This window comes from Pocillopora verrucosa, chromosome 4 (genome assembly GCF_036669915.1).
Source record: "Pocillopora verrucosa isolate sample1 chromosome 4, ASM3666991v2, whole genome shotgun sequence".
Classification (NCBI taxonomy): domain Eukaryota; kingdom Metazoa; phylum Cnidaria; class Anthozoa; order Scleractinia; family Pocilloporidae; genus Pocillopora; species Pocillopora verrucosa.
In genome coordinates, this window is record NC_089315.1 from 993,388 (window position 1) to 1,013,896 (window position 20,509).

Consider the following 20,509-nt stretch of genomic DNA (forward strand, 5'->3'; position numbering starts at 1 on the left):
TGTGTTAGTTGGCTCAGTTTTACTTGTATCCAATAAAATCCCACTTTTTTGAACATGCAAAGGAAAAAAAAAAAAAACTAGAACAGTACATCTGAGTTACTCTAGAAATTATATGAATTCTTAAGGCTACACTTATTGAACTAGTTCTAGTATTCTACTAACAATTACAGCCCATCACATCTCTGCTTTGTTAAGCTGGTAATAAAATGTAATAAAAGGTGTTAAAGGTAATAAAAAATATCTGCCACAAACTGAATTCATGGTGTCACTCAATCACCATAAAGTAAAGTTTCCATATTGGTCATGAGGTGGATCGTTTCCATGCACCTTACAGTTCATGTACTTTGATGTAAATAACTGTAGTTTTTATTTTAAACTTCATTGACACCTAGAAGTAATTTTAAGCTCATTTAATTCATCCTCCTAATAATAAAGATTCTACACTTCTTCTGCCTCTCACTTACTTTATCAGCTTAATATCAATTAGTTACTGGTAGTCACAGTGTTAGTTAGTCACAACAAGGAGATCAATAAAAAAATTGCCCATTGGGTGTCAAAAGTTATGTAGGATCATCATGCCTTTGGTTTATGTTGCTCCATAATTTGTGAAGAAAACTTAGATAATACACATTACTAATCCATTACAAAACTAAAACCAATCACCACTAGACACAGTTTGGCTGGTTTTACCATCAGTTTCAACTGGCTTAGCATGATATCTACCCAAGTGCTGATTAACTGTTATTATTAGGTTGAATTTGGTGACAAAACTTGTTTGAAAAGCCCACTGTCAGAAATTACACACTACTGTGGGAACTGGTAAGCATAAAACCTCAATATATCTGATGGACTGGTATAAAGTAACCTAGAATTTAATGGAAGTTTACTTATTATATTTTTGCCTTGTGAAAAGGAAAATTATAGGATGATCACTTCTGGAACATAATAATGAAAGCTAGAAATACTTTGAAGAAGTGATCATTTTGACATGTTAAGTTCAACCATCAAATTGTGTTTTAGAAAAGAGAACTATCCTTAAACATGATGTACAAAATATTTTCATCCCTGTGGATGTTATGGTTACCTTTTTTATTCATCTAGACTGCAGATTTCCAAACTGGTTGTTTGTGTTTTAGTTCATACACAACTTCAACCAATACTTATGATGTAAGGTAAAAGTAGCCAAATGAAAGCTTCAAAGTTAAGGCCTTTTCTTGTAATATTAGCAAGTCTACATGATTATTTAAATATGAACTCTGTTCTTGGACTTGGTGATTGCTTTATCCCGTCCTGAGAATCAAGTGAATACCTGAGTCAGTGAAAACTGGTTCACTCAGTTCATTGATTTCTAAGGCAAACCTGCAAAAAAGAAAAAAGATTGAGTAATATTGAAAGATTTAATTAAAATATACAGATTACTTTCTGAGATAGCCATTTACTGAAACTGACCAGTGTAGATGAGGTGCCATTCAAAGGGAGAAGTTATTTGAAAACTAGGGTTTTATATATTTGAAACTATACCAGTTTAGAACAAACCAGATTCAAATGACTTAGAAGGCTAAAATCTTCCATCTGGGATCTTTAGACAGACTTCACATCAGCCTTCTAAAATACTGGAGATGATGAGCAACTCCCTCTCACCAGTCAGTAGTTGTGTTCAGATGAGCAATAGAGCAATAAAGCAACAGAAAAAAATTTTGAGAGAAATCTATGTGCATACCAGGTTTGCATAACTTTCCAGAATTCTCTCAGCACCTTAGATAGAGGTATGTAAACTAGGAGAAAGTCTGACAATATCACTTTCAACCTGAACACAAAGAAATACCACCTACTGGTGAGAAGAGAAGAGAATTATTAAAAGATTTCGTTCCTCATCAGCCATTCTTATCTCTCTCTCAGAAATTTGAAAATAATCTGTGTTTATTAAAGGAGTGAGAATACTCACGTTGCTTCCTCGAATGGTTCTGAAAGGAAAGAAACAGACCCACCTCTCAGTAATAAACAAAATAAACAAATCAACAAATTCATATATGCTTTTAAACACCTGCAGGCCAGCTCCTCATTGGTTAGAGTGCCACCCTGCAGGTTTCATGGGACAATTATGAAATCAAATCCTATTCTCACCAATACATGTACCCTGGTGAAAATCTTTCAAGGATCTTTAAGGATCTTACAAGATCTTCATGAGGACCTTTGAGGATCCTCTTGAGGATCTTCATGAGGATCTTCAAAATTCTTGTTAAGATCTTCAAGGATCCTTCATTTTCTTGCCAAGGTCTTCAAGGATCTTTCATTTTCTTGCCAAGATCTTCAAGGATCTTTCATTTTCTTGCCAAGATCCTCAAGGATCTTTCATTTTCTTGCCAAGATCTTCAAGGATCTTTCATTTTCTTGCCAAGATCTTCAAGGATCTTTCATTTTCTTGCCAAGATCCTCAAGGATCTTTCATTTTCTTGCCAAGATCTTCAAGGATCTTTGATTTTCTTGCCAAGATCTTTGAGGATCTTTGACTTTCTTGACAAGATCTTTAAGGATCTTTCATTTTCCTGTCAAGATCCTTGAAGATCTTTACATGAACTTTGAAGATCCTTTAAAGATCTTTGAAAATTCTTTGAGGATCTTCCAAATTCTTGTTAAGATCTTTGAGGATCTTTCATTTTCTTGACAAGATCTTCAAGGATCTTTTTGAAAATTTTGAAGATCCTTAAAGATCTTGGAAAGAAAATAAAAGACCCTTAAAGATCTTGGCAATAAATTGAAAGATCTTTGAAGATCTTGGCATAAAAAAGAAAGATCCTTGAAGATTTTGACAGCCAAATTAAAGATCTTTGCAAGAGATTTGAAGATCCTTAAAGATCTTGACAAGAATGTCAGTGAACCTTGAAGATCCTGGCAAGGAAATGGAAGATCGTTGAAGATCTTAGCAAGAATGTTATAGAACCTTCGAAATTTTGACAATAAAATAAGCATACTTAAATCCTCATACTAAGTTAAAAAGAAAAATTGAACCAAACATAAAAAAATGAAGATAAAACTTTTTTTTATTGCTAAACGAGAATTACCCATCCTCTTCTAGTAGGACTACTTCTACACTATTTCTGTTCAGACTTTAGGTTAGTACTAAGATTTTCATTTTCCAAAAAATCTGGCAACAGTCCAGCTCAAAGATAAGAAGACCTAAATATATGTGTTAAACTTGTCTAGGACTAGACTTATGACCAGAATCAGACTACTCTTACAGAGGGGGTAAACATGAAAAAAAGGCAAACAAGAGTACTTCAATGACTATATTTCTGAACCATATTAACCTATATACCAAAGGAAAGCTTAGGAATCACACATACTGAATATAACTAATATGTTGCCCTAAACTAATTTGTTATTTGACATCAGATCAATTTGTCCACCACATGGTGTGAAAAACCTAGGTAAACTTAAGAAAAGATAACTGCACAAAGATTGCATGAAATCAAGTGTTTTTAGTGTCAAAACAAAGTACTAGGGTCGTTCTTTTGGATGAGCTGAGGAACTTTTTGAGTCGTTTATATTATGGGCACAATGCCCGTTCAAAGTTCACCGAGATTATTAGGTGAGTTATTCCACAACATCTTACTTAAAATTCAGCTAGAGAAACTGTCAGCTTATCCAACTCAACTCAGTAAGAGGATACAGCCCTGAAAACTTCAGATTAATTGAACTAATACATCCTGAGGTACAAAATAAGTGTTTTCGGGAATTCATATGACAACCTCTAAAAGAGCTTTTTAAGTTGGTTACACAGAACCAAGTAAATTCACACCTTCTTCAGAAACATGTCCTTCAGTGAGCGTCGAGGAGAATCTCTCTAGATCGATAAGCCTGTATCCTTGTCCCTGTAACACATCATTTGCATCCTCACTCTCCAAGAGCTCAGAGTAAGAATCATTAGGCGAGGATGGCATCTTCATTTTCTTTCCAGAAGTACCAATGAATTCTTTTTATTCAGCCTCACAGTCAGAGCAATCGCGAGACCTGCTTGGAGTTTGATTGACGATTTCGGTTGTTTCTGTCTCTCTTTTCGCTTGTTTCTGAACTCCAGAAAACGCCTTTCCTTTACCTTTATTTCTGTGTACATTTTCCCTTTAGTTCCGACCATTGTCGATGATATTTGCCGTAAAAACGAGCTTCTTATGTTTTTATGCGACCGTTAAAAATCTCAGCGCGTATAAATTCCTATCCCATAATGCAAAACCCTATTTGTCGTCATGTAAGTAGTCACAAAGTTTCCCGAAAGCCTCGAGCATGGCGTTGCTATGCGGTAACCTTCATTACACTCATTGCACAATAATTTTCTGCGAAAATTCCTTGTTGTGTTTGAATTATAAAACAGTGAGCCCTCAATTTACAATTTTGTTATGTTTGAAATTACTTGAGGATTTCAAAGGAACCTAAGTCATAATGCAGAGATGTGGTAGAGATCTTGACAAAGTTGCCTTTGAGATCCACATCAAATTCAAAAAGGATCCTTACAAAGAGCTGTACAAAATCATGAAATGAATCTTTTAAAGATATTTGGAAGATCCTTTTCAATTCCTTGAGGATCTTAAAGGATTGTAGAACAGATCATGCAAAGATCTTGACTAGGATCCTTGTAACTCCTAATCAAATTCTTAAGGATCTTAGCAAAGATGATGATTTTAGCAGGATCCCTAAAAGGTTCCTTTGAAGATCTTTAAAAGATCCTCATTAAATCCTTGAGGATCCTGAAGGATCCTTGAAAAGATCCTGCAAAGATCTTGACTTAAGGATCCTTGTAAGATCCTGATCAAATTCCTAAGGATCCTGGCAAAGATCTTTACAGGATCCTTGAAAGGATCTTTTGTAGGTCTTTAAAAGATCCTCATTAAATCCTTGAGGATCTTGAAGGATCCTTGAAAAGATCTTGCAAAGATCTTGAGTAGGATCCTTGTAAGATCCTGATCAAATCCTTAAGGATCCTTGCAAAGATCTTAATAGGATCCTTGAAAGGATCTTTGGAAGGTCTTTAAAAGATCCTCATTAAATCCTTGAGGATCTTGAAAGATCCTCAAAAAGATCCTGCAAAGATCTTGACTAGGATCCTTGCAAGATCCTGATTAAATCCTTAAGGATCCTTACAAAGATCTTGAAAGGATCCTTGAAAGGATCTTTTGAGGGTCTTTGAAAGATCCTTGCTAAATCCTTGAGGATCTTGAAGGATCCTTGAAAAGAACTTTGCGAGGATCCTTATGAGGATCTTTGTAATATCCTTTGAGGATCTTTATCAAATCCTTGAGGATCTTAACAAACGTTTTTGCTTACAAAGATCTTTGAGGATCTTTTACAGATCCTTTAAAGATCTTTTAAAGATCCTTGTCCTTAAGGATCTTTGGCAGGTCTTTGTCAATCCTTGAAGATCCTCAAAGATCCTGTGAGGTTTTTCACCAGGGTAAACCATATTTCCTTGAATAGGTGCCAATGCACTAACAAGTGCCCTCCCCCAAATAAGCACCCCTTCCTAAGCCATGAGCCAAGTGCCCCTCTCAAATAAGTGCTTCCCCCCCCCCCCCATCCTCCCTCATTTCCTAAATAGTTGAGATATGAGAAAACCCTGTTTCTATTGCCATTCTACATATGACTCTTCAAGCTTGAACTACAATGGCATCATTTCAGGAGTATAATGAGTACCTCCCACAATTAAGTGCCTTCCTTTAGATAGGTGCCCTCCTTTAGCAGAAATTTTAAATAAGCACCTGGGCACTTATTCCAGGAAATATAGTATCTAGGGATGCTTTATTTCAATCACTACTGCAGATGTGCTTCAAACTATAGTATCTTTTTTTTCTATCCAAGTCATCATTGCAGACCTCAAATACATGATAATAACAGCAAATTCTCTCTGGTGAAGTGTTTATGTCCAACCATGTGAAGTCTCAGTAATTTCACCAAGGGAGAGAACACATTAAAGTTATAGGAGAGAGAAATAGTATTGTCTTACTTTGCATTTGTCCTGGTCCAAAAAATCCCAAATCTCCTTCCTTTCTGGCACTGCTACAATCACTCTCTGTGCTTGCTAGCTCCTTAAGAGTGGTTTCTCCTGATGTAATCCGTTTACGATAATCTGTAAGACATAACAAGGAGTAGTTGCCACATAAAAGTGACCTCACACAAGAGAGAACTAGCAACTTTGTCAGAATACAAAACCATATTGATGCAGCCAATAATAACAGTCATCCATGGCTTGCTTATTTGAGATGGAGGGGGGGAGGGAAAGGGTTACTAAAAGTTCTGATTAAACAATGTTGATCTTAGCCTTTGATGAACTTCATTGGGCTGATTGGCACAAAGCTGATTCTTGTCAATTATTGTTGTTGAAGTGAAGTGTTATCCCCTGTTTTGCCTACTCAAGAATCACAAAATTTTGCTAAGTTCAGTGCACTAGTACAAAATCTATGAGAGGGACAAAATTAAGGATGTAAAGTGTTCATTACAATGAGGTTGTCAAAACTACAAACTTTTGCAAAAAGAAAAAATAGATACATAGCCATTGTTTTCCGAAGATGTTTGTTTATGCAATGACAGAAAATTTGACCCTAGGATCACAAATTTGATGGACTATACAAGAATTTCAAAGGAGAGCAGGTGCACAGAAAAAAGGAATTTACACCTTTTTGTTCCGGGGATCTTGTCCGTTGCTTTGCTCTTAAATGCAACTCTACTTGGCCCTAGTACTGTATATGCTAAAACATTCAGATAATCTCACTCTAAAATGAGAGTTCTTGAAAGCAGCTTGATTGAAATGTATTTCTCCAGTTTTAATTGTTTAACACAACCATATTTTTTCGTGAAGTTGCTCATCATTTGCCCACGGGGCAGAGTGGGGTGGGGAATGGGCGCTGCCATCTCCAAAAATCGAGGCCATCGAGATTGTGATTTCTTTGCTAGAGGCGTGCAATGACAGAGTCACGACCATTTTAAGAGGGGACCGAGTTTTATTTTATGATACCTTTAATTATTTCTAAAGCTTCGTCTTTAGAGCGCGTTATCCTTTCTTGCTTCCAAGAAGACGGCCTTCTAGACTCCGTGTGTTTAACAAGAAGGTGCGAAGCGCGAACTTGATTACTCGCTCTTTCTGCTGGCTTCTCCCATTGACTTTCGTTTGTTCCTCTGTTGAAGTAGTAGGTCTTTCCAGTAGACTTAGATTTTTTCTCCTCCCATCCAGGTGGTAAATCACTCATTCTAAACGCTAATTTAGAGCCCTCTCGTTCTAACCACAATATTCGTTTTAGGATCTGAACCAAACCTGAACCTTTCGCTTGGTAACCGAGTGATTTCACTGAGCTGGAAGCTGAGACGCATGTTGATTTCAATACATCCGCTACTATTTGACACTACTGGCTCAGAATGTTCGTAATGGCGACGATCTTTGAAGAATTTGTTGTGTACTGAAGACAGTTCCGCGGGGTAGATCTGGCCATATGATTTAAAATTTTTAGGGAATCAACATCGTGTAAAGATATAACTGATTCTCGAGACCTACAATGCCGGTGACATCCAACAACCTTATCATAGTAAGTATCCTAACACGTTTGTCATAACAAGCAATGCTGCACAAATTTCATGTAACACGTTACTTTTATCAATGGCAAGAGAGGATGTTCATCGGAGACTTCTCCATCTAACTTTCGATGGCCTGAGCTGGAGATGTGGAGAATAGTTTCCTTTTACTTTGATCTAATTTCCTGCTACAACATTTCGTAATGAGAACTCATGATCAGCAGAAAATATGGTCGCGGGGAATACTTTGACAAACAGTCTACGATTGCTTTCTTCTAATTTCTACTAATTTAAGTACGAACATTGTCATGGGACAGGTGAATCAGTGTTTAGGTCTTTGTTTCTTTTAAAAGCAACGTAGTAAAGTAACTTTTTCCTTTCGAAAAAAATTTAACCTGAAATGTCTGGCCAGGGATAGTTCTTGACACTTTCATAAAATTATGCTTCAGGAAGAAGAGGACCTCCCCTATGAGGAGGAAATAATTCGAAGTCCTTATTCTGTGAAGTTCTGGATCAGGTACATTGAGCACAAGGCCAAAAAGGGCTCCAATACAGCACTGAATCTGCTCTATGAGCGATCTCTTAAGGAACTTCCTGGAAGGTATGGTTGAGCTTGTGTGTATAGTCCACTTGTGGTTAAATCAAAAGATAAACAAAATATCATAGTGGATGCTCTCCAAGCAGATGCTCTTGAGATGTGAAAAGGGTGGTAAGTATGTGTTAGTGGGACTTTCAAAGTAGAATATGCTTATTATTAAATATCATATTTTTTTGCCTAAATTATTTCAGCTATAAGATCTGGTATCTGTATTTGAAAGAAAGAAGAAGACAAGTCAGAGGGAGGTAAGTAGGAGTAATAATATTTTTTAAATTATATTTTTGATAAAATAATGGAAATCGAGGAGTAATTCTCATCATGTTAAACATGGTTTGTTTAAACTGATATCAAGAGGAAAATTAAACTGTTAAGTAAATCTTGTTGAAGTGTGTTCCATAAATCATTCAAATTGAACATATATTCAAAATATGTGAGCAAAGTAAAAGCTGAACACTTTAATATCTGAATTTTCTCCTTAGGCCTATTACAGACCCTGCTTATGAGGACATAAACAATGCATTTGAAAGATCTCTTGTCTTCATGCATAAGGTGTGGTAAGCTGAATCTCAAGCAACTTCAGCGAAAAATGTAGAAAGCTCAATTTTGATGATTTAAAATGCAATGATTAAAACAGACCCCAGCACAAGGCTTCAGGAAAGAATTGTAGAATTTTTTTTCTACTCCTGTCTATTATTTCAAGTAGATTTCAAAATATAAGTCATTTAATTTCAAGATGACGACATTTCCTACTCCTTTATTATTTCATGTGGCTTTTTAATGCTGGAATCTTTTAAATTCTTCTAAGAGAAACTGTGTTGTCAATACTAACTGATAGTCATACAATTGCTAGATGCCAAGGATCTGGATAGACTATTGTCAGTTTTTAGTGGATCAGTGTAAAGTGACAAGAACAAGGCGCACATTTGACAGAGCATTGAGGGCACTGCCAATAACACAACACCGTCGGATCTGGCCTTTGTATCTTAAGTTTGTTCGCAAGTACCACATTCCTGAGACAGCAGTCAGAGTCTACCGAAGATACTTAAAGGTTTGTTCACTCAACTTCTTTCAAACAATTATGAGATTTTCTAAGCCAATTAGGAAGACATTGCACATTATACAACTGAGAGAAAGATTTTATATCTGTGGTCAATAATGATGGACAGAGTAAATATTCATTTCAAATCAATGATAGGTTTCATTGATATTTGACTTGGTATTGCTTTAAATCATGTTGTGTTGTCCAAGCTAAATGGTAGAGATAAGGTGAGGAAATTTTCACTTTAAGTTGATAATACAGTAAAATAGTTATAATTCTGCTCTACATGTACATGTATTTGCCTCTTGTTTAGCTCAGATTAAGTTGCTCCTGTGAATCTTTCCTAGAATTTCCTAGCTTGTGATCTGTAGATTGTTGCTTGTGATCATGGTTACAATATAGTATGGTGTTAAAAGACAGTCTAAAATTAGATAAAGAGGAAATCTATTTTGTAAATTTTTGTTTAAAAAAGTTGGAGCCAGAAAACACAGAAGATTACATTGATTATTTGAAGTCTGTTGGATGGCTGGATGAAGCAGCAACACGACTCGCTTTCATTGTTAACAAGGTATTGGTCAATGCTACTAGTTATGTTACCCTATGACACAAAAACAATACAGTGTAGTTGAATAGCACAATCCCATTATACTAATTTTGAAAGAGATGATGCTCTAAATATTAACTTTAGAAACTCTTTGTGTGGGCCAATTCACATTAGTAACTTAATTGATAAAACCACTTGATCCAACACGAATACCCCCCACCAACACAATACCACAGTTTCGTTAGGAAATTATCCCCTTTAATAGATTATACTAATATTTATTTGCTTGTATTTTTCAGGAAAAATTTGTGTCCAAGGAAGGAAAATCAAACCACAAGGTAGTACATCAGCAAGTTTCTCTCCATAGACTGTTACTATAGTAACTTTAAGTAACCAATCAAAATGAAAATAATTCCAATAAAATTCAATTTTTCCAATCAGTGCTTATACAAAGAGTACAGAGAGTTTAGATGGAATTTAGTGGTGTGTTTTGTGTAATAGGATTGGTTACTTAGGTGTTTGTTGGTGATCTTGGTAGTTGTCAAACTTTAAGACCTTTGCTCTATAACAAGCTGGGAGAAAATTTCATAAACAGCATTTGTTTTAGTTCTCAATTGCAAATAGTTTCCAGAGATTTTTACTTCTTTTTCAGCTTTGGCAAGAACTTTGCGACCTTATCTCAAAGAACCCTGATAAGGTAAGGAAATTTAAGTAACCAGATTTCAAAGAAATCTCCCATGGATGACCTGATCAGGCTCTTCTCTATAACACTTGGGATGGATTACTATTTTATCTCTAGATAAAGAGTCTCAAAGTTACTGACATTATCCGTGGAGGTTTGCGGCGATTTTCTGACAGTTTGGGACAGCTTTGGAATTCATTGGCTGATTTTTTTATAAGAAGTGGACACTTTGAAAAGGTGAAGCCTCTGCTATTGGTTTCTTTTTTTTTCAAGAATTTGTGAATATTTGTATTTTGTTAAAACATTATATTTGTTACATGATAACAAGTACACAAGGAAACAAGAAATTACAATAAAACAAGCGTGAAAAATTTTAAATTGTTTAACAAAACAATTTAGATTATTACACAAATTCTTTTATGAAAGCATTAAATTAAAAATATATACTTTGTAAACCTACCTGTCAAGATATTTGACAGTGTAATGTGGATATCTTTTTTTTTCAGGCGCGAGATGTTTATGAGGAAGCTATTCAAACAGTTATGACTGTTAGAGACTTTGGTCAGGTACTGCACATCATTCCAACCTGTAGTTTTCTGTCAACAGCACTGCTCAGCTCCTTTTTTCACTTCATTGTTCCACCCTTGAAATGTGTTGGAGATAGTGACTTGTACTTTTTACTGACTTTGATGTTCCATTCTTCACTTGCAACTTACACATGGATATTTGTAGAATGTTTTGGAGAGAATAGACAAAGAGTTGTTTTTGAACTAATTCCCCATGATGAGATTGACTTTTGATTTATGTAGTTATTGATTGTTTAGGTTTTTGATGCCTATGCACAGTTTGAGGAAAGTATGATCAGTGCCAAGATGGAAACAACATCAGAAATGGGTCCTAGTGAAGAAGGTACAATGATATTGCCATTGTGTAGGGTATTTGTTACTGCAAGTGAGATTAACGTAAACATGTAGCTAATACTTGCTGGTTAATTTCTACCTTAAATTATTATGGCCTCCTTGTCTTTATAATCAGATGACATTGACTTGGAACTTAGAATGGCAAGATTTGAACATTTGATGGACAGAAGACCACTGTTACTGAGCAGGTATGTGATAAAGGTAACCTTGAGTGTGCACAAACATGCATTCTTGAGAGAAAAAGTAAGCTTTGTCTGGAAGTTCTCTCCACCATGGTTGAACAGTATTTTTTTGATGGATATTTTTTACAGTTTTTCAGTGATTATCATCCATAACTCATTGGTCTTTCTCTTTTTTGAGCATCATGTGCATTTTTTCTCTCACAGTTTAGCTTTCAGTGTGTTACTCTTGGGCAAGATTAATTGATAAAAAGCTGATTTGCTATCAATACTAGCAAAACTTCCCTGTGAAGAACACAGAATTTATTTATATTATTAGCAATTTGAACTGTAAGACTTTTTCAAACCCTCTTGCGTGTGACATTTGCTTGGAATGGTAAAACATACAAACTGATGTCAACTAAGTGATATGGATGTATTTTCTTTGTGGTTATTGTTCTGAGTATTTTCCCGTTTTATACTTTGTCTTAGTGTTCTTTTGCGTCAAAACCCTCACAATGTCCATGAGTGGCACAAAAGAGTTAAACTGTATGAGGGAAAACCCAAAGAGATCATCAACACATACACAGAGGCTGTACAGACAGTGGAGCCAAAGCTAGCATCTGGCAAGCCCCATACCCTATGGGTGGAGTTTGCTAAGTTCTACGAGCAGCATGGTCAACTGGCTGAGGCACGAGTTATATTTGACAAGGCTACTAAAGTGAATTACCGCAAGGTGGATGATTTGGCGAGTGTGTGGTGTGAGTTTAGTGAGATGGAAATCAGACATGAGTAAGTATGGTCTTTAGAGTGGAAATAGAAAAAAATGTTCAAAAGAGGTTGGAAATTGCTTCCAACACATTTTAACTTTGGAGGGTTTGCACTAGATGCTATGTTAATTGTGTGAATAAAAATGTGTTTTACATAAGCTCATCAACTAATTATAAAGCAGACCAATTACAAACAAATGACCATTGATTCTATTTTAAGGGAGTTTTTAGCCTTAAGATGGCAGGATTCCGAATTCTAATATTGTTTTTCCCGGCAGCCTTTGCATAAACCTTGAAATCCAAAGGCCGTGGTATTGTTGCCATCTTAGAGGGAAAATACCGGAAGGATTCAAATTTTGTGGGCTCCATTCAAGAAAAACGGCTTATCCCCTTAAGAAAAACCGTTGAGTACATAACAAATTGGTTGTGTTCATCGCAATATTTGTGCTTTGTATAAGACTTCCTACAACTTAAAGGAAACTATTAGTTTCATTGGTAACGTACAAAAAACACAAAAGAGGGAGTAGTAAAGTACAAAGATGGTCGAGGATGGGATAGAACACTTTGGATTAAATATCGAACCTGACAAAGTTAGGTTAGATTTTTCAAAATGCAACAACAATAAAGTAGCGATTTTAAATCTATTTTAACGACTAACGTGTTATTTACCAGTGTCCAGCCTTGCTATCATGCTTTTGTAAGGCATTCGTTGAAAGCCTCTTCTTGCCACATTTGGCTAACAGTGTCTATTCTTTAGTTTTAGTCTAACACATTTTTCTTTTGGTTTTTAACAACAACTTGAAGAAATTATCAGCAAGCCCTTAATCTGATGAGACGAGCTACAGCCATGCCTTCTACTAAAACTGATTACTATGATGAGGTGAGTGGCTCAGCACGTCAGAGTGTAATGTGCCAGTAAAACTTTATCAATAAAAACTAATTTGTTATTTCTTTATTTGTTATTTACCAGAGTGAAACTGTTCAAAAACGAGTCTACAAGTCACTGAAATTGTGGTCCATGTATGCAGACTTGGAGGAGAGCCTGGGCACATTTCAGGTGACCATGGCAACGTCTAGTTTCTATCGATCTTGTTAGATAAAGTTGTAAAGCGTATCACACGTGCGATACAATTACAAACGTAATTGCTGATGCAAACGCACGTGCAGCTAATAAAATCAAATATTTCCTCGTTCGACAACCAAGCTTACGCATTTACTCATTCGATTCGCTTTTTTAACCAGTGTCGAGGAAGCTGTATACGTAAAGGTTGTTAGCAATTCAAACTACTATCATGCGAATTTGATTTTCAAACCTTTCTTTTTTTAATTTTTTTTTCATGTGAAAGCTTGCTTGAGATGTCTCAAGATGCCTGCTTTATTACGTTTCTCAAACCTTTTTTTTATTATTTGTACATGTTTTCAGTCCACCAAAGCTGTGTATAATCGCATTCTAGATCTGCGGATAGCAACTCCTCAGATTATTATCAACTTTGGTACGTTTCTTGAGGAACATCGCTACTTTGAGGAAGCTTTCAAGGTCAGTAAAACTCGACGGGCTGGTCACATTTCTTTGCCGTTTCGTGCGAAGAGGTAAAAAGAATTTGAATCGAACAAACAACTGTCATGAGAATTAAAAGGAAGACTGGTCAGCGAATACGTCATGTAGTAGTCTTTTTTAAATCTGTGTTTACAATAAATTCTGACTCCCTGCACGGCAAGGTATTTTTCTAAACTTTTAAGATAGGAACTTTGAATAGCTGTGGGAAGTTTTTTTTAATGGGTAAGTTCATACGCTAAATCCTATAAGCGCGTTCGTAATCCTTCAAGGTTCTCGGCCTTATCAAGCTTTAGTTGAGTATTTTAGTGAAACAGTCCAGGCACACGTATTATAAACAACGTACAAGTATCTTGCAAATTATACGACAAAATAATACTTGTGTTTTTTTTGTGTTGTTAGATGTATGAGCGGGGAGTGTCGATGTTCAAGTGGCCGAATGTGTTTGATATCTGGAATACCTACCTCACAAAGTTTATTCAAAGATATGTAAGTTTGGTATCTTCAGTGGGTTAATAATTTTTATGTTACTCTCCTGTTTGGTCACTTTTCGTTGCTAAGCTATTTTCAAGACCAGGAATATTTATTAACTTGATTGAATGTTCAATCGTTTGTTTTGATTAGTAGATTATTGGTAAGGTTTGGCTCAATTATTTCCTTGAATTGCTCTCTCGTATTTTATCCCCCAGTTCTGTGTATTGGTTTGTTGGTTACTTGGTAACTTTTGCTCATTTATTTTATTTTTTTTTTTCATTTTTCCAAGGGAGGCGCAAAACTCGAGCGTGCACGAGACCTCTTTGAACAAGTCCTTGAGGGCTGTCCTGCCAAATTCGCTAAATGTAAGATTGAATTTATTCCGGTCTTATTCCATTACTTTTTTATTCCCTTATAACGTTACCCTCAAACCTCTGTACGTTTTGAACATTTTCCTTTCCAGCTTTCTATTTATTGTACGCTAAACTCGAAGAGAATCATGGTCTTGCCCGTCACGCTATGTCAATCTACGAGAGATCTACCAAAGCAGTGTTGCCAGAGGAGCAGTTTGAGGTATGAATTAAGAAGATTGCTATTTTCTGTAATCAAAGTTGAAATTTTCATTACACTTTCGAGTTTGAGCACATTTAGTTTTAAAAACTAGGCACCGAAGAAACTCTCAGCAACCAGTATTTGGGACATGTAATCATAACGAAAAGCATTATGTGACATCTGGAAAATAGTTGGAAAAGGCGATAAGGTATTGGGTCAGCACATAAAAAGTAATTTGAATATGAAAACAATACAGCTTCTTAGGACTGATATATTTTATCCCCAGGTCATGTTATTTCAAGCTTACTAAGTTTGCACCGGCTAAAAATACTTACAGCTGAGACCAATCCATTCTTACCACTAAGACTGCTTTTCTCTTCATGGTGAATTTTTACTCCTAGCCGCCATTTTGGAGATTGGATAGTCTCTTGAACCTACTTTTCCAATACAAGCAATCTTTCAATTTTTTATTTTTTCGTTGTTGTGTCATCGTAGATGTTCAACTTGTATATCAAGCAAGCTGCGGAGATTTTCGGTGTCACCCACACGCGTGAAATCTATGAAAAAGCGATTGAAGTGCTACCAGACGAACAAGCCAGGTAAATTTCTTTTAAACAGATTTGAACCCAGCATAATGTTTTCCTTGAACGGGTAAAATTAGATATCAAATTAGATATCAAGTCACCTTTTCAGTCAGATGTCCAACGCAAGCCATGGCTAACATTAGAAAATGTTTATTGTCTTCATCTGTCATTTTATTAAAGTTTTAGTAGTATTGCCAAAACATTGTTAGTTTGTTTACATATTTTGTTTTCAGGTTGAGATTTTTTGGTTTATTCTAGTTTTTCTTTTGATTGCCTGGTCTAGTTAACTGCAAGGTTTTGTTTAGAAACCTATTGGAATACCTAGTGTGTGCTCAGATACACTGGAGTTGTGCGGAGTCAAGCGTATTCCCACTGAAGCGAGTTATTAAGAAGCCCGCCAATCCGGTTTTGTTAATTTTTCAGGGAGATGTGCATCAGATTTGCCGACCTTGAGCGCAAACTGGGAGAAATCGACCGAGCCAGAGCTATTTACATGCACTCTTCACAAATGGCTGATCCAAGGGTTTGTTCTTATATTGTTGTTGTGTGTTTTTTACTTATCAAGGATGAGACTAAAAGTATGATTTTCGTTTGTTTCCAGACCACTCCAACTTTCTGGAAAGTGTGGCATGACTTCGAGGTTCGCCATGGAAACGAAGATACCTTCCGGGAAATGTTACGTATTAAGAGGAGCGTGCAGGCTCAGTTTAATACTCAGGTCAGTGGGTTCTTTAAACGACGTCATTATTATTGTCATTTCAGTGAATCACTCGCACGGAACACAGTCACATGAAAACCAGTTACGAAATGAGATATTTGTGTACTTAAGTCCTTCGGATGACTGCTCAGATAACAACTGCTTATAATTATTTTTGCAGGTCAATTTCATGTCTGCGCAAATGTTGGCAGCGGCTGCTAGCAAATCTGCAGGAGCAGGTATGTTGTTTAAGTGAGGCGTCCAAGTTTGATGCTAAATATTCAATTGTATCAACGACTCCTCTTGGATTCCAAGTGTTAATTCTTGTCCTTGTTCTGATGGTTTTTCTCGGTGATCTCACATTTTCTGCCCTAAATTCGATTTATTTTCCATCTGATTAAGTAGGAACAGAAGAGGCTGTGTCCGATGACATGCAGCTACTAGAACAGCAGGCTCAGGCTGTGGCAGCAGCTAAGGCTAAGACAGACGTAGCTGCCAAGTTGAAGGAGAAAGTCTTGTTTGTTAGGTGAGGGTGAAATTGAGTTTGATAATCATGATGCCATGCTTAATTTAGAATTCAAATGACAAAGATTTGAGTTCCATAAAGTCGGCTCACTGTAGTTCTTTTTTGGTATCTTTCAGGGCTGAAACAAGTCAAGGCGATAATGAAAACAATGAACCAGTTGCCAACCCCGAAGAGATCGACATTGATGATGATGATGACGACGACGACGAAGATGAGAACAGAGATGAAGAGGGTAATGATGTTTCTATAATTTAATCACGTGGGGGGGGGGGGCTCTTTATGAGGCACCTCTAACAAGAGGACGTCTTCCTACGAAAGACACGAACTTTAAAAATGCTCCTATATCACCTTTTTAAGTTCGGCCCTCATCGAAGGGACCTGTTTATATAGGGAAGACTTTTTAACTCCTGAGGTTGCCCACATCATGGAGGATCCACTGTTTATCACACTCGTAATACTGTGCGAGCTGATTGGCGAGACAAGAGCTGTGACTCGTTTAGAGTCTCGTTGCAATTTTGTAAATCAGTTTTCAATCGCGAACATTGATCAGGCTGTAACGTTCAAGTTCACCTCACGCCATACAAATTTGGTATCCTGAATGCTTAAAAGAGGCTCAACGTTTTAAAACACTTCTTTTGGGAGCGCTAGCTGAATAGTTTTAAAGGAAAAAGATTTCGTCGTCGTTTTATGAAGAACTTATATAATGGATGCCAGATTGCCGAGATCTCGGTCTGCAGGCCATGGATTCACACGCTTAGCGGCCTTTTTTGTGGGCGCCATCTGGCGCTTTGCTGTGGATCCGCAAAAAAGTGCGGCGAGGCTGTCAGAAGGATACGAAAAAATTGAAGAAATTTAGCGAAGTAATAACGAAGAATTACTAGAAAGTCTTGTCAAAAGTCTTAATCGTTGAAACTTATCATCTCGTGATAACTGTTGCCTTTGCAGAAGTTCAAGTCGAACAGCAGTTGGTACCGAGCAAGGTTGGTGCTCACGAGGGTTTATTCTGTAAACTCCTAGTTTCAAATTCTTTCAATCTGTGTGGCTATCATCTCCTTCAAAAGGGCGACATATTTCCAAGGGAGCTTTGTTTTATGTCGAAATCTTATAACACCTTAAGTTGACCAGTTAGTCTTTCCTCTTAATTGTTTGCCACCGGGTCACGTATTGATCGTATGAGGAGGTGATAAGCGTTGATTACCGTTGATCACCGCCAAACTTTAAGTGGTCTAATGAAATAAAGTTTTGACGTATAATTTCGACATCATTAACCACCTTTGTCAGCCACAATGACCCTGACCAATAGTCAACAGGGTTGACCACCAATTCATCCATTAAATCCTCTGCTCCAATCCACTTAATTAGTTCATTTTTTTCAGTATCACGCACGACGTTGTCTTTTGTCTGTTCTTGGAGTCGTGTCTTTTGATTTACAATGAAAAGCTCTAATATAGAATCTCTGTGTTTTGCAGAGCGACGCGTTCTGTTGTTATGTGTGTTGTTTGAGGGCCCTTTGCATTAGAAGGCTTTTTTTTGTTGCAGGTGTTTGGCGGATTAAAACACGATGACGACTGAGGTGATTGAAGAGATACCCGGCTTTAACAACGTTAGAAGCATGGCAAATTTTCACCGACTTTTATTTAAACTTTCCTGTGTCCCTAGCTGTAAACCCTAAAAATCTCAACTTTTCAAACGTGAGTTGTACTTCTCAGAAAGGAAATAAACTTAAGCTTTTCATTGGTTTCGAATTTTTTTGAAATTATTAAGCAACCTTTGCGTGTTTAAGCAATATAGGTGCACCAGATTTCAAGTCAGGAATAGTACCTTCCACAACTTCTTTCATAGCTTTCACATTAGGGTTAAAGGTAACTGGAGTTCTTCTCCTCTCTTTTCTACGAAGAAAAACGTCGCGAAAAGCGTCTCGAAAATTTTTGTTGTAAAATGCGTAGATAACAGGGTTGTACGCAGATGCTGACAGACCAATCCAAAATGTTATTAATTCAGCTCTGGAAATTGTGTCGTATCGCTTTTCTACGAGGATCGAATATTTTGATATGACTGAAAATGGAGCCCAACTCACAAAGAACGCGCAAACAACCAAACCCAAACTCTTGATCACATTTCGTCGCTTTCGGCTCTTGATGGTGTTTTTCCTCCATACTGTTTTTAAAATGTTGTAATAAAGTAGTACGATTATCAAAAGAGGAAAAAGAAATGCCAAAATTCCTCGAACTGTTAAATAAGTTGAACCAAGTTTGGCAAATGAGGATGTTTCCTTTATGGCACAGAACTTGTAAACATCATTGTTCAGCGTAACGGGACGAGAATTTACTAGATACAGCACTGGCATTGCAGTAATTACTGCGGACACCCAGCAGAAAATTGCTAGGAATTTGACTTTCGTTCGGTACAAAAACTTCAGCGGGTAACAAATAAGGAGGAATCTATCGACTGCAGTGGCAGTTAGGATGTTTACAGATGCAGGCGGAAGAAGGTACTGCAGGAAACGGACCATTTTGCAGGGAATATCGCCTTGAAGCAGAAGAAGCGGTCTCGGATACGTAGAGACCAAAGTCAGAGGTATTGAGATTGATGAGACAAGGATGTCTGCAACAGCAAGTTGTGCCATGAAGAAATACATCGAAGATTTTGTGTAGCGGCTCCGGTGTATGACATAACAAACTAAGCCGTTCCCTGTTACGCCAAGCAGACACAAAACACAACCAATGATAATTTCAAAGATCACTTCTTCAAAACTTCTCACAGCTAATGGGTATTCGCTTGTCAAAGGAATCGACGAGGAATCTTCGCTGGTAGAGTTCAGTTTTAATCTCAACATCTGGGTGTTTCACTTGCCACTAGAAGCGCAATATTTCACTGTTTCGTGCTGCCCTGGCTTGCAGTTGTTGCTTGTTTTGTTATACTGTATGGTTCCCCGGAGATTTAATATATCATGCAGCCATGCTCTGTAAAGGCGTGAGAAAGAAAATAGAAAAGGCTTTGATGATAATCATCCTAGAATCAAAAGCATTCTTCCATTTTAACAATGAACACGTCAAAGCCTTAATTATGGCTTATTGTTTGGGCTCTCGCTCTCTCCTAATCCACCACGTAACCCAAAAATTTCCATGATTCCATTTTGAATTTCACCAAAACATTTGTTTTCGGAGACAGCAGGGATGAATAATATTGCAAAAGAAAATTTTTGCAAGCGCAAAAACTTCACTCAATTTTTTTCATAATTGAGAAGTTGAGAACAGCCGATATGAGAGAAAACAAACAAGCAAAATAATTTCGTCTTCGTCAGAGAAAAATAAATTTAATTTCCAAATCCGTCATTTACAGCGCTGGCTTCAATTGTAGCCGTTGATTTGAGACAGTCGAGGGTAGGTTTGTCCGCGTCCGAGTCTGACTCGCCGCGCCTCATTAAAACGAGGGCCTGCTTGCACAGTAGTGCTCTGATTGGTCAGAAATTGGTTATCCTAAAGAGGCACTGAAAACAATCAAAGTGCTCTGTGAGCAAACTCGTGAATTGACACATGATTTTTTGGATTATGTTTAATTTTACCAGGTTTAGGGAATTTTGTGGTTGATTGTCATATCTAGAGTACGAGCAGTAGTTCAGTGTTCGCTAATGTAGCAAAGAAACAAAGTAACGTCGGGATAAGAAGGCATTACAATTGAAATGATCATGCTATTGCATTTGACAAGGTGGATGATGTCATGTGTTTTAAACGTATATCATTTCTGTTTCTGGTTCAAAAGAAAAGGTTAGAAGTAAATGTGCGTGAAAAGTGAAATTTACTGTCTATCATTGAAAATATTAGAAAATCAAGGCAATACTTTCTTAATGAAAACA

General features: G+C 36.8%; 3 protein-coding genes across 4 annotated transcripts; 1 reads left to right on the forward strand and 2 right to left on the reverse strand.

Moving 5' to 3' along the window:
- Nucleotides 1-395: 395 nt before the first annotated feature.
- On the reverse strand, nucleotides 396-7,304 carry LOC131797268 (peptidyl-prolyl cis-trans isomerase NIMA-interacting 1-like). Its single transcript, XM_059114889.2, has 4 exons — nucleotides 7,004-7,304; nucleotides 5,996-6,118; nucleotides 1,946-1,964; nucleotides 396-1,359 (listed from the first exon to the last, which is right to left on the reverse strand). Exons 1-4 carry the CDS (start codon nucleotides 7,233-7,235, stop codon nucleotides 1,281-1,283), a joined length of 453 nt encoding a protein of 150 aa, XP_058970872.1. The 5' UTR covers nucleotides 7,236-7,304; the 3' UTR covers nucleotides 396-1,280.
- Nucleotides 7,305-7,409: 105 nt separating this feature from the next.
- On the forward strand, nucleotides 7,410-18,389 carry LOC131797262 (pre-mRNA-splicing factor SYF1-like). Of its 2 annotated transcripts, none has more exons than XM_059114881.2 (27): nucleotides 7,410-7,568; nucleotides 8,004-8,155; nucleotides 8,344-8,397; nucleotides 8,632-8,701; nucleotides 9,003-9,200; nucleotides 9,664-9,759; nucleotides 10,035-10,073; nucleotides 10,388-10,432; nucleotides 10,535-10,654; nucleotides 10,924-10,983; nucleotides 11,242-11,326; nucleotides 11,453-11,525; nucleotides 11,988-12,287; nucleotides 13,070-13,145; nucleotides 13,236-13,322; nucleotides 13,689-13,802; nucleotides 14,223-14,309; nucleotides 14,584-14,659; nucleotides 14,758-14,867; nucleotides 15,342-15,445; nucleotides 15,854-15,953; nucleotides 16,032-16,148; nucleotides 16,309-16,366; nucleotides 16,530-16,653; nucleotides 16,770-16,885; nucleotides 17,599-17,633; nucleotides 18,193-18,389. In XM_059114881.2, exons 1-27 carry the CDS (start codon nucleotides 7,539-7,541, stop codon nucleotides 18,223-18,225), a joined length of 2,559 nt encoding a protein of 852 aa, XP_058970864.2. In that variant the 5' UTR covers nucleotides 7,410-7,538; the 3' UTR covers nucleotides 18,226-18,389. The 2 variants fall into 2 exon arrangements, with proteins under 2 accessions (XP_058970864.2, XP_058970865.2); XM_059114882.2 differs by having other exon boundaries at nucleotides 16,533-16,653.
- A 23-nt stretch (nucleotides 18,390-18,412) lies between these two features.
- Nucleotides 18,413-19,489, reverse strand: LOC131797237 (probable G-protein coupled receptor 19). Its single transcript, XM_059114854.2, has one exon. It carries the CDS (start codon nucleotides 19,487-19,489, stop codon nucleotides 18,413-18,415), a length of 1,077 nt encoding a protein of 358 aa, XP_058970837.2.
- Between the last annotated feature and the right edge of the window lie 1,020 nt (nucleotides 19,490-20,509).

Excerpts from the sequence above, each read along its gene's own strand:
- LOC131797237 (XM_059114854.2), bottom strand. The coding sequence starts at position 19,489 with ATGTTGAGATTAAAACTGAACTCTACCAGCGAAGATTCCTCGTCGATT.
- LOC131797268 (XM_059114889.2), bottom strand. The coding sequence starts at position 7,235 with ATGAGTGATTTACCACCTGGATGGGAGGAGAAAAAATCTAAGTCTACT. Across the intron at positions 6,119-7,003 it reads AGCTTTAGAAATAATTAAAG|ATTATCGTAAACGGATTACA; the intron begins GTATCATAAAAT and ends TATGTCTTACAG.
- LOC131797262 (XM_059114881.2), top strand. The coding sequence starts at position 7,539 with ATGCCGGTGACATCCAACAACCTTATCATA. Across the intron at positions 10,984-11,241 it reads CTGTTAGAGACTTTGGTCAG|GTTTTTGATGCCTATGCACA; the intron begins GTACTGCACATC and ends TTGATTGTTTAG. Across the intron at positions 12,288-13,069 it reads GAGATGGAAATCAGACATGA|AAATTATCAGCAAGCCCTTA; the intron begins GTAAGTATGGTC and ends AACAACTTGAAG.